The sequence below is a fragment of the Elephantulus edwardii genome, unplaced genomic scaffold, assembly GCF_000299155.1.
Source record: "Elephantulus edwardii isolate Elephantulus edwardi_28Jun2011 unplaced genomic scaffold, EleEdw1.0 scaffold00322, whole genome shotgun sequence".
NCBI lineage: Eukaryota > Metazoa > Chordata > Mammalia > Macroscelidea > Macroscelididae > Elephantulus > Elephantulus edwardii.
The window spans coordinates 1,653,694-1,670,794 of NW_006400072.1; the positions used below are offsets into that span (position 1 = coordinate 1,653,694).

Sequence of the window (17,101 nt, forward strand, 5' to 3'; positions counted from 1 at the left end):
ATTTAGAGGAGTATCTGACAGACAGCAATTTGTGAAGCAGTGAAAGATAAATCCCTTATTGTGGAGTTAAGCATTAGTTAGTGTTGAGCAAAAGGAGGCGTCTTCCATGTTTTAGACTAGACAATTAAATAATAACTTACCGGGTAAATTCAAAGAAAATGAATAAACCTCATAAAATAAAAAGAGTTAAATCATAAAGATTCCGTAAATGACAAAACCATATCAATGATGGAAATATGAAAAGCCATAAGGAAAATTAACTCAGAAAGGTAGATGAACAAAGACATCAGCAACCTGACAGAAAGGAGCACAGCTAAGTGACAGTGAGAAAAGATACATAGGTAGGAAGACCAACAGGTATGCTGTTGTTGTTACGTGCCTCCAAGTTACCTGTGACTCCTAGTGACCCTATGTACAATAGCTCTGAAGACTGCCCTATCCTGAGACAATCTCACTGACTCCAACACACTTACCCCAGTTACTGTGTCAATCCATCTCATCCTGGGTCTTCCTCTCCTGCACTGTCCCTCCACCCTTCCAAGTATGCCTTTCTCTCAGGACTGATCTCTCCTGGCCACGTGCCCAAAGTCTATGAGACAGAGCTTCAAAATCCTTGCCTCTAAGGATAAACTTGGTTTCACTATCTCTAAGACAGACCCATTTGTTTTCTTGGTGGTCCATGGTTATGTTCAATACTCTTCTCCAGCACCACAACTCAAAGGCATCAATTCTTCTTCAGTCATCCTCATTGTCCAGCTCTGTGATGGTGTAGCAAGTAACTGTGAAGATCATGGCCTGGATCAGAAGCACCTTAGCCCCTTGACTGACATCATTACTCTTTAGCACTTTGAAGAGGTCTTTAACAGCAGACTTCCCCTGCACAATTTGTCTTTTGATTTCCTGACTGCTGGTGCTAATAATGCTGATTGTGGAGCCAAGCAAGTTGAAATTATTAACAACCTCAGTCTCTTCTCCATCCATCCTGGTGCTGCCAACTGGCCCAGTGGTAACATTTTTTGTCTTCTTGATGTTGAGCTTCAATCCACAGGTGAAAAATATTATATCCATGGACATTCACAGATGTGGCAGGTGCTGTCTCTACCTTTATACTGGTACAATCTATCCATATACTGCAAATCTATCCATGGAGGGCCGAGAAGGGGGCAAAGTTATGTAAACTCTTTAATCATAACCAGGCACCCAGAGGGAATGAACTTCTGGATCTTGGGCCATGGGACCATAATCTAGGGGTACAACAAGGTCATCTGGCCTAACAGTCCCCAAAGACAATGTTCTACATCTACTGAGGTGAGTAGTACTGGGTCTGAAAGCTCATAAGCAATTATCTAAGGAATAACTATTTGTTTTTCCAGAATAAAGAAGGAAGAAAAGCAAAAATGTATAGAAACATTAATCAAAAGGCCTAACGGACTCAAACCTCAGCTTCTACAAACCTAAGACCGGAAGAATGAGATGCTGTCCAGCTACCAGGTGACCACTCTAACAGGGACAGCAGTAACCATTCTAGATGGACTGGGGAAAACATAATACAAACTAAAAACTATCAAATGGTCATGGATAATGCATGGGAATGATTGCATGAAACACAACATGAATGAAGAATAGGGTGGAACACAATGTATACAAAGTTTAAGCAAACCAATATAAAATTTTTCAAAAAAAGGGAAGAAAGCCATGGAGACTAGTGGAACCCATAACTCTGGCCCTTAGTCAACATGGAAACCTGGAACAAAACTCATGCCTGTCGGCTCAACTTTCCATCATAGACTGTTATAGTGAATATAAACACCTAGGAGGCATTTACGCCTTAGAGCATATATGCTCTAAGGGGCAGTATTTGCTTATAGGAAGTGGTAAGACAGAAGTTGTTGTTAAGTGCCACTGAGTTGTAGTCGACTCATAGCAACCCTATGAATGAGAGTCCTCGACACTTGCGTGCGTGACTTTTATCCTTTCTCCAGGTTCATAGGGTTTCCGGAGACAAGCTATTTATGGAAGTGGATGCCACTCCTGCTTCCAAGCTTGTTAAGACAGAAGTAGGGGGAAAATTACAGACAGCAAACAGAAGCAGTGTAGTTACATGGTGGGCACTTTAATTGATGTCATAAAACAAAACAGGAATGAATGGTAGAATATAAAACCAATTTCCTCTGTAAACATTCACTCAAATCACTATGCAATAAATAAAAAAAAACTGTGAGAGAATCCACCTCTGCTGGTTTAAACTGCCTTGTCTGTGGTACTTGCTTATACCAGGCTTCATCCCAGGGTGGCGGGGGTGCCCTATCAAGTTAGAGCTCCACACTCCTGCACATGCCCGACTGTCCCATCAGACTTCACTTACAAATGACAAGTTAAAATAAAACTATTATACATACCAATATGGCAGTAGCAGAGCAATACATCAAGCATGAGGGCCTCTACAAGGCGGGCCCTAAAGACTGATGTCTGGGTGACAAAACTACAGGAGGGTCACGGTGGTATAATGAGTGTTCTGTGACCCCTGCGCCACTTACAAAGAGGGGTGACTGGAAGAAAAGGCATCAGCCAGTTGAAGACAACTCTAAGACAGAACCAGTCAAACTGGCAGATGGGTAGCTAGATGTCTTTAAAAACACCCTGCGGGAAGGTTCGCTTCTGCCATTTACAAAGCAGTTACAGCACCAACTCCAGGCAACAGGCAAAGCCCCTGATCCCAGAGCCTTGCAGCTGAGTGCAGACACTAACCAGAAATTCGATCCAGAAATAAAGACCCAGTTGTACTAGCTTCAGAGGATACATCTCTCCTCGCCTGGACCCAGGAGAGCAAGAGGGAAAAAATATGAAGGCATTCAATTTAACAAACAGTGGCTGATTGCTCCTCAGATCCAAGTCTAGCATCACACACAGAAGGCAAAAGAATACAACGATGCCATTCTGCCCTCTAAGTGCTGAACTTTGTGACAGAAAATATAAAATGACCTATGAAAAACCAAGGCATGTCCAAAAAGGAACAAAATCCACTTGGGCAGAAGGTACCTCGATCATTAAAGGAGACAATACCAGCCTGTCCAGAGGAGCCAAGGTTTCTGGAAACAGAGACCAGGGGGAACAAGATGGTCTGTATGATTCCCCTGAGATGAAACGGCCAGAACAAGCACATCTACAGAGACAGGAAACAGACTAGTGTTTGCCCAGGGCTGGGGGAGGTGGGCATAGAGATGGGAAGTGATTGCTAATGGGTGTGCGGGGGGTGGATTCTGGGCTGAAAATGTTCTTATATCAGACCATGGTGATGGTTGCACAATTTAGTTGATCATTCTAAAAACCACTAAATCGTATACTTTACACGGTGAACTTTTTACAGTACATGAATCTCAAAAATAACTCAATAAATCTTTTCTAAAAGTGACTTACTTTAAAGGCAGGAACACAAACAGAAACTTGTCTATCAATGCTCACTGCAGTTCTTTTCACAGTAGACAAAAGGCAGACAAAGATTAAATGTCTATCATAAATAAATGTATAAAATGAGATCCAGTAGAATTCTACCAACTTTTGCAGTCAGAAATCAATCAAACATGCAACCAAGATGCATTAATAATAATGGGTGACTGGAATGCAAAAGTTGGGAGCAAGGTAAATGGATCAGTAGTTGGAAACCAGGGACTCGGTGACAGAAATGAGGCTAGAGACAGAATGACAGAATTTTGTAAAATCAATGGCTTATCATTGCAAATAACTTTTAAAAGAAACATAAACGGTAACTATACACATGGATTTCACCTGATGGTCTGCACAGGAATCAGATTGATTACATCAATGGAAAGACTCGGAGAAGCTAAATATCTGCTGTGAAAACTAGGTCTGGTTCACACCATGGAAAAGACCATCAACTATTTGTACACCAATGGTCTAAGCAGTGTTATTCAACATCACAAGAAAATGGAAAGAGCCCAACTATCCAACCACAACTGAATGGATTAGGAAAACTGTGGTAGATTCACACAATGAAACTACATAGTGCTCAGGAGGCAATGATTTCAAAAAATACTATATAACTTGGGAGAGACAAGGGAGCATATGCCGAGTGAACTATCTCAAGTTCATAAGGACAAATACTGCATAAGACTATTATTATAAAAACAGAAGGATAACTAATAAAACATGTATAGGGACCAAAGTGGAGATGGGGTGGGAACAGAAGAGTGAGCATAGATAGGGGTGAAACCACAGGGTTGCACAATTTGTTGGGTGGAGGGAAAGAGTGAAGGAAATGGGAAGGATCTGGTGGGGACCTGACAAAACAGGGTAAAGGTGGGAATAGTCCAATGGTGATTAACTTTATGAAACATAATGCATAGGAATGATGATTGAATGAAACACAATTTGAATGGAGAGTGTGAAACAATGTATACAAAGGTTGTAAGCCAACCAATATAATTTTTTTAAAAAGTACATTAAACAAACAAATAAAAAGAATATCATTCATGAAGAACCCAAAAGATTATTACAAAAACAGGAGGAAGAAAAGACCAAGATGGATGTCAGAAGGGACTCTGAATATTGCACTAGACCACCAATAAGGCAAAGCAAAGTGAAAAAATCAAGAAGTTAAGGAGCTGAGCAGAAGATTTCAAAGGTCAGACTGGGAAGACAAAGCAAAATATTATAAAGAAATGTGCAAAGAGCTGGAGTTGGAAAAATCAAAAGCGCCAAATTCACTCAGCATTTCTTAAGCTGAAAGAATTGAAGAACAAATTCAAGCTGTGAGTTGCAATACCTAAGGATGGTATGGGCAGAATACTGAATGATCTAGGAAACATTAAAAGAAGATGGGAGGGGAAAAAAATAAAATAAATAAATAAATTTAAAAAAAAGAAGATGGAAGGCGTATACAGACTTACTGTACAAAAATAATTGGCTGACACAAAAGAATTTCATGAAAGAACAATGATCAAGAGGCAATGGTGATGAAGTGAGGAAGTTCGAGCTGCTCTGAAGAAATTGGCAAAAAAAACCCACCCAAAAAACCCCAACAACAACAAAACCACACACACACCCAACCCATAAAAAAACCACCCCAGGAACTGATGCAATACTAATTGACATATTTCAACAAACAGACGTGCTCACCAAGTTATGCCAAGAAATCTGGATGATAACTACCTGGCCAACGGACTAAAAGAGATTCTTATTTATTCCTATGCATAAAAGAAGGTAACATAACAACTATGAGATATCATCTCAACCCACTAAGATTAGCAAAATTTAACAGAACAGCAGACAACAAATGCTGGTGAGGTTGTAGAGAAACTGGAACCCTTATTCACTGCTGGTGGGAGTGTAAAATGGTGCAACCACTGTAGAAGGCGGTATGATGCTTTCTCAAAAAGTTGCAAATAGAAATACCATTATTGCCAATGTCAGATGGATCTTGCCTGAAAGCAGAGAGTAACTGAGGAATGTCTATCTGTGTTTCATTGACCATGCAAAGGCATTTGACTGTGTGGAACACAACAAACTGTGGCTGACTTTGAGAAGAATGAGAATCCCAAAACACTTGATTGTGCTCATGAAAAACTCTCACTTGGGACAGGAAGCAGTCGTCAGAACAGAGCAAGAAAACACTGCATGGTTCAAAATTAGGAAAGGAGTACATAGGGATGCATTCTGTCTTCACACCTTTTCAATCTGTATCCAGAACAAATCATTCAGGAGGCTAGACTTTATGAGGAGGAATAGGGCATTGGGGTTGGAGAAAAACTCATCAAACAACCTGCATTATGCAGATGACACAATAACATTGTCTGCTGAAACTGAAGAGGCCTGGAAGTATTTGCTGCAGAAATTCAAGGATGGTAGTCTTCAAAATGGATTACAGCTCAACAGCAAGACAAAGATTCTCACCATTGGGCCACTTGGCAGCACCATGATGGATAAAGAAGAGACTAAGATTGTTAACAATTACAGGTTACTCAGCACCACAGTCAACATTCTTGGCACCAGCAGGCAGGAAATAAAAAGAGAAACTGCACTGGCAAGTCTGCTGTCAGGGACCTCTTCAAAGTGCTAAAGAGCAATGATGCAGTCTAGACACCAAGGTGTGCCTGATCCAAGCTACAGTCTTCGTAATTAGGGGTTATGTAGCAGAGAGCTGGACAATGACTAAGGATGACAGAAGATGAATCGATGCCTTTGAGCTGTGGTGCTGGAGAACAGTATTGAACATAGAACAGACCACCAAGATAACAAACAGGTGTATCCTAGTGAAGGTGAAACCAAGTTTCTTCTTGGAGGCAAGGATTTTTAAACTCTGTCTCATACTTTTGGCATGCGACCAGGAGGGACCTGTCCTTGGAGAAGGACATCATGCTTAGAAGGGTAGAGGGACAGCGCTGGAGAGGAAGACTTTGGATGAGATTGATTGACACAGTAACTGGGGTCATGGGGCTAAGTGTGTTGGAGTCAGTAAGACAGGCTCAGGATAGGGTAATGCTCAGAGCTGTTTGTTGTATATAGGGTCACTATGATTCACATGCAACTTGATGGCACATAACAACAACAATAAAGAGAAATGAGGTCCTAATTCATGCTTCAACACAATGATCCCTGAAAGTCTGCTGATTGCGACAAGGTCTAATACAATATGGCATCACTTAGATGAAACAAGCAAACATATAACAATTCCTGCCACTGAGTCAGAAATGACTCATAGCTGACCCTCCAGGGGGTTTTCAGAGGCTGTAAACTGCACAGGAAGAGATGGCCCATCTTTCCCCCTCAGAGCCGCTGGACGATTCAAATTGCCAGAGAGGCTCCACCTTGGAATTAGCAGTGCAATGCTCTATGGGTTATGGGGGTGAAACCAGAAGTCCTAGGTAAATATTTATACACCAGAGATGATTGTTTTATTAGACACCAAAGGTAGTTATCAGGAGTGGGAAGGAGAGATAAAAGGCAGTTTCTGTTTGAAGAGCAATAAATTTATGATTACTGGTGGAATATTTTGGAAAAGTAAATGCACAACGTTGGCACAAGGTGTAATCACTGTTACTGAATTCTCAATGTGCGATTATTGCACTAAAGTATGTTTTAGCGTGCATATTTTCTCCACTATTTTAAAAAGTGACTTAAGAAAGAGAAAAGAGTAGTCAAGAGCAGGGGCTGGTAAACCATGAGCCCTGGGCCAAGCCTGGACTGCTGCCCATTTTTATAAGTGCAGTGTAATTTAGCACATCCCTTCATGCATTCAGTCAAATATTGTCTATGGTGGCAAAGCTAAAACATTAGCTAGCTGGCCCTTCACAGACAAAGTTCGCTGACACCTGGTCAAAAGTATGCATTTTGGAGCCAGGCTGGAGTTGGATTCTGGCTCTCCTGCATTTCTCCTTTGTGTGCATGGACATTCTTATACCCTCTGTGCCCTGGTGACACACACAAACCAAGTTGACAGCTGAAAGGCATTCCAGTGCCTATGTGACCTCAACTTGGACATGGTGTTCCCAAGAGCAGTTGGTAATGTCCAAACAGCCTCTTCCACCCACCCTGCTGAAAGACAAAGAGCAAACCCCACTCCTGCCTGTGGCCGCGTCACAGACTCCTCCGCGCTTCCGGTTTTGTCAGCCTGGCTGAGCACTGATTAAGAAATTCCTGCTCCTGCCTCACAAACTCCACATTCCCTCTAGTTGAACTCAAACACCGTCACTTTTGAGAAACCTGTCCTCACCGTCTCTCCTCCTGCCTTTCTTCATCCAGGGCCTTGCTACACTTTGCATGCAATCAGACTGCAAACTGAATCTACTTACACAGATGAAAGCTTTGATTTGCAGGTGTATTTCCCATGGCTGATGCACCGGGCGAGAGGCTGTGTCCCTACCTCTGCCACATCCCTCTTGCCTGACCTAGGATATAGGAAGTGTTCCTGCTGACTGAAGGCTCACTGTGTACCAAGTATAGAGGACTAAGAATTTTCTTTGCCTCATGCAACCTTTACAACCAAGAGAAGTAGCACAAGAGCAATTTCACAAATCAGAAAAGTTTCATAAAGTTAAGAAGCTTATCTGATAAATAAATAAATGGAGGCAAAAAAGAACTAGCAGATGACAGTCTTCTCAGGGGACATCTGGCAAAGTTCAGGGACATGACTTGGTAAATATTACTGGCAACTGGTAGACAACCATACTCCAGTGGCCAGGGCAGGCCTATCCTCCCAGCAAAGAATTGTCTATGCCAGAATGTCAACAATATCTGCGTCAAGAAAAATCTTGATCTAGAAAATGAAAACATGATAGCAAGAATGGCCAAGAAATGTTTCAGAGACAAGGTGAAGCGTAACTTGGCTTTGAAGTCTGAGAAGATCCTTGTGCCTTCTTCAACAAAAACCTTAACCTTCCAAGTCTCCCCTAATGGCATTACCAGGAGGAGAGGCATTTGGACCACCACCAGAACAGGCGGATCCACTCAGAAGGATTCTGGGGACAGAGCCAAGAGTCATGTTAGTAGAGCAAAGGTTTGAAGGACAGTGTCCTGAGGCGGCAGTACAGAGGAGCCTGGCCACCAGCTGTGAAGAGTGACAAGGAGCCAAGCCAGCCACCAAGCCAAGGAGGAGAGTCTCAGCATTATAGTGTGGTCTCCAGGGATGCCCCCAGCTTCCTCCTACTCCTCAGAGGCAGCTCAGCAACCCGGTTGCTAACATCTGTTCTACCACCCAGGGAAGCACCTGACCACGGACAGAGTTCAGGGTCTCCAAAGCACTAAGTAAACAGGTCTTGCTGCAGTTGTCACTGAGTTTGAAGGCTGGCTGTGGTTTTCAACATCACGGAAGGCACAGGCCCTCCTCAGAGGTGGCATCTACCACTCAACCTCTCCCAGCACCTCCTGTGGCCAAGAGAGGTTCCAAATTATCAGGCTCAACTCCAGGCCCCCTCATGCCCAGATGGGTAAGGGTCTAGATTTTCCTGGACTGGGAGTAGGGACAACATGGCACTACTAAAAACTGGTACTACTGCTTAAAGGCAAGTTAACTGGGGGCAGGGCAACCAAAGCCGAACATGGGTTCCTAACAGGAGCAGCATCCTTAGGGGTGGAGGCCTCCCAGGTGACGATGCCTGGGGTCACTTAGAGGAGTGAGGGTGGTCTAGGAAGTCGCTCTGGGGTAACGACAGGAATACTGAGAGGAAAAGCAGGATGCAGGCACAAGGCAGGCACAGGAATGCAGGGAGCAGGCGGGGCTGGACAGAGGAGCAGAGAAACAGGAAGACACCCTGGTTGTGGAGATGGCTGAGGCTCTGCACTGTCCCTGGGGGCAGACTCACCTTCCGAGTCCAGAGCCTGGATCTTCAACTCGAGGGGCGAGTCTTCCAGGTAGAGCTCCCGGGTGGTGGAGACAATCTGAATGCCGTGGATGAGGTCAACAATGGCATCACAGCGCAAGACCTGTCCAGTAGCTGGGGACACAGAAAGAGGGGTGAGCACCCACAAAGTGCCCTGCCTCACCTGCTCCCCTCACACTGGAAAAGACTAAGGAACCAACAGACTAACAATACAAAGCTACAGCAAAGCACCAAACTAACCCTCAAACACCAAAATGCTGGCGCACACACATATCCCTCGGGAAGTTCAAGGTGAAAATCAAACCCATTACCCTTGGAACTGATTCTGACTCAGAGCAACCCTTCCCTCAGGCTCCTGTGGCTGTAAATCCTTACAGGAGACTGCCCATCTTTTCTCCCACAGAGTATGTGGTAGATTCGAACCACTGACCTTATGGTTAGCAGCCTGTCACCATGCTACTTGAGTTCCTATTCAGGGAGGCTTTTCCATTGTATATTCCATGCTATTACAACTTGACTGCTGGTAATTAAAACTATGTACTAATAACATTTGGTTTTGTACAATATTAAAAAGACAGGTTTGCCTTGAAAACACACCACATTCCTACAATGAAACTAGGACTGAAGACTTTCAAAATACATTGCAGGTGGGCTAACTGGTAAGGATTTGGGCTACCAACCCCGACCCAGCCAGGTGAATTCACTAGCTGCTCTGAGGGAGAAAGATGAGTAATTCATTCCCATGTAATTTACAGCCTCTGAAAACTCGCCGGAGGATTAGCTCTGAGTTTGTAAATGACTCCCAGCTGATTCTCCAACAGGTTTCTGAGGCTGTAAATCCCACGAGGAGACTGCCCATGCTTGGCCTGTGGAGACACTGGTGGATTTGAACTGTCAGCGAGGTATGGCCTTTGGGTGAGCAGTGCAGCTCCGTGAGCCACCAGTTTTCTTACACAAGAATATCAACCTTACTATGGGAGGGGAAGGGTACGGGTGCACACATGTGTATTTTCCCCCCCATTTGTTCTAGAAGAAAGATATAAATTACCTAACTTGAGGACAACTGTAAGCAGATACAAAATCATTCAGGCCACTGTCCAAATGCACCCACTGTCGCTAGGAGGATTCTGACTCATTGCAATCCACCATCAGGGTCTAAGGTTATATGACTTAAAGGGAGGAGACCTGGCCCCTCTAGATCCTTCTAAGCAGCTGGATGCAAACCACTGACTTTTCAGCTAGCAGAACCTGCATAAAGCACTAGGCCACCAGAGCTCCTGACCACTGTCCAGACAGCAAAGGAAAACACTTGTGCACTGTTAAGTCTGAGTGGGAAAGGGTACTTTGTGGGTAACCAATCTAGTTCATTTTTCAAAATCCATACAAGTGTACAGATACTGTGACCTTGTCTATCCTGAGGACGGGGGAGAAAACCTCAAAGACCCCAAAAGAGTTTCCGATATAATACTACTTATTTTTACAGACAGCATTGACACAAACCCCAGAAAACAATCTCAATGTACAGTATAAGGTGAGTGCTCACAGGAAACCCTCCTGTGAAGAATATTATTTAGCTACTAAAAATAACTTTATTTTAAAATGCAAAACTTTTTCTAGTTAATAAGGAGGAAGCAAAAACATGATAGAAACTTAAGTCAATTGTTTTTAAATATTCTGCAAACTCAATGCAGTATATTAATCACAGAGAAAAGGAAGCAAATTCTTGGACTATAACCAAGATTTGTTTAGGAAATGGATGTCACTCCTGCTTCCAACACAACAACCACCACCAAGATTTTAAATTTCCATTTGATATCAAGCGTATCAAGTGTGGATAACAGGCAAGCATTTGGAAGGAAAAGCTGGTGTCCACGAGAGGGAACACAGTGCAGAATGCTGACCACAGGTGACCAAGACAGGGTGCAGCTTGCTCCATGGACCCTTCTTGACTGGGGTGGGTAGCACCAGTGCCCCAGAGTCAAGAAGTAAGGCCAAGCAGTATACTCCCATTCTCTTGTCCCCTGACAATGCAGTGATCACCCCAGTCCCCGAAGTCCTTACTGATGTCCTCCGCGGAAATGATGCTGGTCAGGCGAGTGGGTTGGGTCAGGCGGGCCTGCACCACGGCCTTCTGGGAGCACTGCTGCTGGTTGGGGTCCAGTGGCTCTATGCTGGCTACCTCTGGCCGAGTAGATGACCTGCAGTGAAAGCACAGACAAGCTTTTATTCCATGTGGCTACACAGTCAGCAGCAGAGCTGGACCATGTGCCACAGCTGTTGTTCCTGACCTGGGTCTCCACCCTGGACTTAAATATAGCTAGATGTCCCTCCAAAGAGACCTCAACAATCTGGCTTTAGACCCTGTGAACTTAGGCTCCATGGAGCAAACACAAAGCAGTAGGCTGTGCACTGGGAAATAATCCGTGTGTTCCAGAGACGTGGAACATCCCCAAGATCATTTTACAGATGTGCAGCACAGCCCTGCCACAGCAGGAAAAGTGCCTGTGATACCAGCGAGGTGACACATGGTTCAAGGAGGGGGGGCTGTGTTCCTCCAGCATCTCTGCCTGGATCAGCTCACAGAAGTCATGGGCAATCCACCCCAAACAGTTCCCACTGCATTTAACAGTCATCACTGTCATAACAATGATCCTTAAAGTGGAGTCTTGGCACAAGGGAGCTCATATTTTCATCAAGATGGAGAGTAAGTCGATAGATATATCAGCAAGTTAATGATCATATATCAGTAAGTTAATAATTGGTGGGATTATTTCAGATGAGAATGAGACAGCCTGTGGAAAAAGCAAGACGAAGAGAACATTCAGGAGTGGATCTGGGCCCCTGCACCAGAAAGGATGCTTCCTGCCACTGATGAAGGGAACATATTGATGTCACCAGGGAATGCCTGGTCTACAGATGAGACAGAGTGAGAGAGACAGACAGACACACAGAGAGAGAGAGAGAGACAGAGTGAGCCAGAGAGCAAAAGAGCAGGGCCTTTCCCCAGACGTGGCATTCTGAATTTGGGTTTCTGGCCTCCAAAAATGTAAGAGAATAAATTTCTAATTGTTAAAGTCACTCGCTTGTGGCATCTCTATTATAGCAGAACTTGCCATAATACGGACTCATAGCTGACCCTCCAGCCCATTTTCAGACACAGTAAATTACACAGGAGACTGTCCATCCTTCTCCAGCATGCCAGCAGCTGGTGGACTTGAACCACATGCCTTTGGGCTGGCAGAGCAACTGCCAACCACCGAGACACCAGAGCTCCCCTAAAACAGCACTAGATAATTAAATAATTATATTTTTTTAAATACTTTCAAAAGTCAATTCATTTTCTGCTTCCATCTTTGCGTTCAATACCCTCAGGAGGGAACAAGGGGTCGAAGGCTATAAATCCCACCTGTCTCTCTCTCTCTGAACCTCAAGAATAAAACTGGAACAGCAACATTTCTTCTCGCTTACTCCCAAGGGTCAATTAAGTTTGGCAGAATCAGAATAAATAAAGACAGATGACAGCAGGCCTTCCCTAGTTCAGGCTGGAGAAGGCTCAAGTTCTTCCTCCCACCTTGGGCCAGCCCTGCCTCAGGCTGTGCCACCCACTAGCGGTTGGAAGGAAGCTAGCTGGAAAACACCCCTATTGTTGTGTCTCCTGCATTAAGCATTTATATACACCCTAAGGTAACCCTGTCCAGTAGAAACAGGACATAAGCCCAGAGATAATAGCTCAAATACTTAAGAGAGTGACTACTAGCAGAAAGGTTGGTGGTTTGAACCCACCTAATGACCTCTAATGACAGGTCAGGTGATCCGCTTCCAAAAGCTCACAACTCTGAAAGCCCTATGGGGCACTTCTACTATCTACACATGAGGTCACCATGAGTCAGAGCGATTTGATGACAACTAGCAACAGTTGCACTGCACTCCTGAAGGCATGCCGTTCGAATCCATCAGCTGCTCCTCGGCACTCTCCTTCTAAGTGATTTACTCTCCTTCTAAGTGATTTACTGCCTCTGAAAACCCAGTCAGCTGTTGATTGGTTCCAACTCCATAGCACACAACCACCACCACCACCACCACCACCACCACCACCACCACCAGTTTTACAGTGTGCTGTATTTCACCCAGTGTATAAGTGTATACCAAATATCACTAGTTCAGTGTGGGCTCAGCTGTATCCACCCAGCATCTGTGGATGCTGGAACAGCCGCTGTCAGGAAGGGTTAGCTCTGAGGGCTCACCTTCTGGGAAGAAGGCAGGCAGCCAAGGGCAATTCCAATGCCCAGGGTCTGTGCACAGCTGTGGGCATCTTCTTCCTGCCACAGCTCTCTCCAGAGGCAGGGATGGGTGATTCATCACTTTCTTAAGACAGTCCCTCCTCTGCTCCCTGAGGCCTGACACCTCAGCCAGAATGCAGCGTGCAGATAAGATAAAACAACCTCTGCTGGCAGCCAGCCATCTAGCAGAGCCACTCAATCTACCCTCAGAGATGCACAGGGGGCAGTCCCAGGGGGACTGTTATGATTCTGTCCTGCACAGGGCTGGAGGACTGGGGTAAACACCACACCCCACTCACCTCCACTGGTGCCTCAGCCTCACTGGTGGCTCTGGGGACGGCACAGCATGATATAATGCATGTCATGCAGGGCGAGGAGATGCCAAGGACTGCTAGTGCTCAGCAACAGAGCGCCCCTCTGTGACAGAAGGCGGCCTTGCCCTGCTCCCGTCTCACCCAGCTATGTCTGCTTCAGGGCATCTCTGAAGCAGGAGGAGGGCGGGTGGGCTCCCTGTTGTTGCTGTTCATTGTCAAGGCAGAACCAAGTCAGCTGATCCTCCAGCAGGTTTCCAGAGGAGACTGCCCATCTTTCTCCTGTGCAGCGGCTGGTGGATTCAAACTGCGTGTCTTCAGGTTGGCAGCACAGCTCCTTTGCCACTAGGCTACCCACCAGAGCTCACTAAGATGGTCAAAAGGCAGCAATCAACATCACTGGATTGTACACAGGGAGACCCAGTGTTGGATAATATACTCAACAGCCACATAAAAGATCAGTGGTTTGAACCCACCATCCTCTCTGTGAAAGAAATGTGTGGTCACTTTGGTTCTGCCAAGATCATAGCCTTGGTAACCCCACAGGGCAGGCCCACGCTGTGCCACAGGGTCCTCAGAAGTCAGAAGCCGTTCAACAGGGGCGGGTTTGGGTTTGGATTATACACTTAGTAGCATCTAAAGGGCCAATGTTTGTTCCATAAATTTTAGTACACACACACATATACAGTGGTTAGAAGACTGGTTTGATTTTCCTGGTACCAGCAGAACTGTCACTTTCAGCTGTCTGGTTTGGTTCCCAGGCCTCCCTCAAACCCACTTCTGTGCGCACATTTAAGACACAAAGAATCGGAGTGCAGCACTTATGTGTCCTTGGGCATCAGTATCCTCACCTGCAGAACAGGGCCACCACCCACCCTACCTTAGCCACAGAGCAGAGAGGTTCGTGTGGAATGTATGAGACAGTACTTCACCTTCCAAAGAATCAGAAAGAGAAAGGTTCTGATCACACTCAAGCAGAGACTGCCTGATGAGTGAGTGCATTAAAATGAGTGCATGTTGGTCGTGAGCATTAACTGGACTGTCACATCTCTTTGGAAAAAAGTTTAAACAAATATAAGAATGGTTAACAACAGTTAATTTTGCTTAGCAGGAATATGGGCATTCCATTTTTTACTCTTATATTCCTATAAGAGAGCTCTAATATCTTAATAAAAAGATTGTCCCTAACAGTGGCTGAAACTTAGAGAACACTACTTTGTCCTCATTTTGTAGGTAAATAAATTGAGGTTCAGAAAACAAAGGCCATAAGAGGGCCAGTCTTATGCAGTCCTTAGGAGATTGAGTTAGTTCACTCCGCATAATGCTCTCTAGACTCTCCCACGTTATATTTTACAAAATTTTTGCTCCTTAGTGCCATACCATTCTGTACATGACTGTACTATAATTTCCCAAGCCATTCATTTGTTGATGGACATCTGGGCTGTTTCCAATTTATTCCTGTTGTGAATAATGCTGTTATGAGCATAGGTGTACAAATCTCTGTTTCTGTCTCAGGGTATATTTCTAGTACTGGAATAGCTGGGTCATATGGGATTTCTATGTTCAGCTTTGTGAGGAAATGCCAAATTGCCTTCCAGGGTGGCTAAACCATTCTATAATCCCACCAGCTGTGCATGAGAGCGCCAATCTCCCCACATCCTCTCCAACATTTATTGCTTGCTGTCCTGTTAAACTCGGCTGTACTACTGGAGTGAGACAGTATCTTATTGTGGTTTTGATTTGCATCTCTTTTATCGCCAGTGATTTTGAGTATGTCTTCCTTTACTGCATGAGACCATTATTGTGAAAACAGACAAATAACTAGTAAGATATGGATAAAAGCCCAAAAGAGTAAGGGGAGAGGGGCAGGCAGGTGGATGGTGGTGAAGGAATTAGAAAAGATCCAATGAGAACTTGAAAATACAGGGTAATAACATGCATAAATAAATGGTGATTAATTTTAGAAAAAACTTGCAATCACTTGTTATGCATCAGAGAGTTGGACAATGACTAGGGAGGACAGAAGGAGAATTGACACCTTTGAGCTGTGGTGCTGGAAAAGAGTACTGAATGTACCATGGACTGCCAAGAAAACAAATAGATTCATCCTAGAGAGGGTAAACCAGACTGCTCCTTGAAGGCAAGGATTCTGGGGCTTCACCTGACATACTTTGGACATGTTGTAAGGAGAGACAGGTCTTTGGAGAGGGACATCATGCTGGGCAGAGAGGAGGGACGGCGCAGGAGGGGAAGACCCTTTATGAGGTGGATTGATTCAGTGACTGGGGTAATTGGGATGAGTGTGTCAGAGGCAATGAGATTGGCACAGGATAGAGCAGGGTTTAGGGCTGTTGTACATAGGGTCGCTATGAGTCGCAAGCAACTCGACGGCACATAACAACAACAACAACATATGAGTGATCGTCTAAAACAAAATGTGAATGAAGGAACATGTTAAACACAATGTACATGAATGATAAGTAATATATACAAATTTTGTATGCAAACCAATATAAAATAAATTTTTATTAAAGAGAGCCAGGTGTGGACACTCGTCTTCACCTCCCTACTCTGGGCTCTGATATACCTTTTGGCCAAGCCTCACTTCTGTGGGCTCTCTGTACCTCAGCCTCTTCTAATGCATCCAGAAGACTCTCACAAAGCCCCCCAACCTCTCCATAAGACTTAGGGGTTTCTTCCTGAGCTAGGAATGGCAGGCTGGCCACACATGTAGTGTTTCTATTCCAGGATCTGGCAAGAACCCCCTTCCATACGAGGGAAGGGATAATTCTTCACAGAACAATGGCTAATCACACAAGCCAGGGAGTGTAGGAGGCAGTGACGCGGGAGCTAAGTGAGGGGCCAAGAAAGAAGACGCTCTCATTTCTGACAAGTGTTGAGTATGCAAAATCTTTGATGAAAAAACTCAGTGTGCTAGGGGTGAAAAACAGAAGAGGACGTGTCCATGGCATGTTAAGGCAGAGCTGAATACTGATGGCAGAAGACTCTTTAACAGTTTCCTGAGGGGCAGTCAGCAAATGGAGGCTCAGAAAAGTGGCATGATCTACCCAGGACCACATAGCCATAATCAGCAGGTCCAGAGGTCATAACCAGGCCTGTGTGACTCCACCCAACACCTCCTCACCTACCATGCAAGCATCCCCCTCCCTAGAGA

The 17,101-nt window shown here is 44.7% G+C and overlaps 1 protein-coding gene across 1 annotated transcript in view; it reads right to left on the reverse strand.

The window, feature by feature from the left end:
• Nucleotides 1-17,101, reverse strand: part of NUP210 (nucleoporin 210kDa) — a 141,967-nt gene that overhangs the window by 100,514 nt on the left and 24,352 nt on the right. Inside the window, exons 3-4 of the mRNA XM_006901376.1 lie at nt 11,397-11,533; nt 9,318-9,449 (exon numbers count right to left, since the gene is read on the reverse strand). Of these exons, the coding sequence (XP_006901438.1) occupies nt 9,318-9,449; nt 11,397-11,533 (269 nt within the window). The remainder of the gene's footprint in view (nt 1-9,317; nt 9,450-11,396; nt 11,534-17,101) is intronic.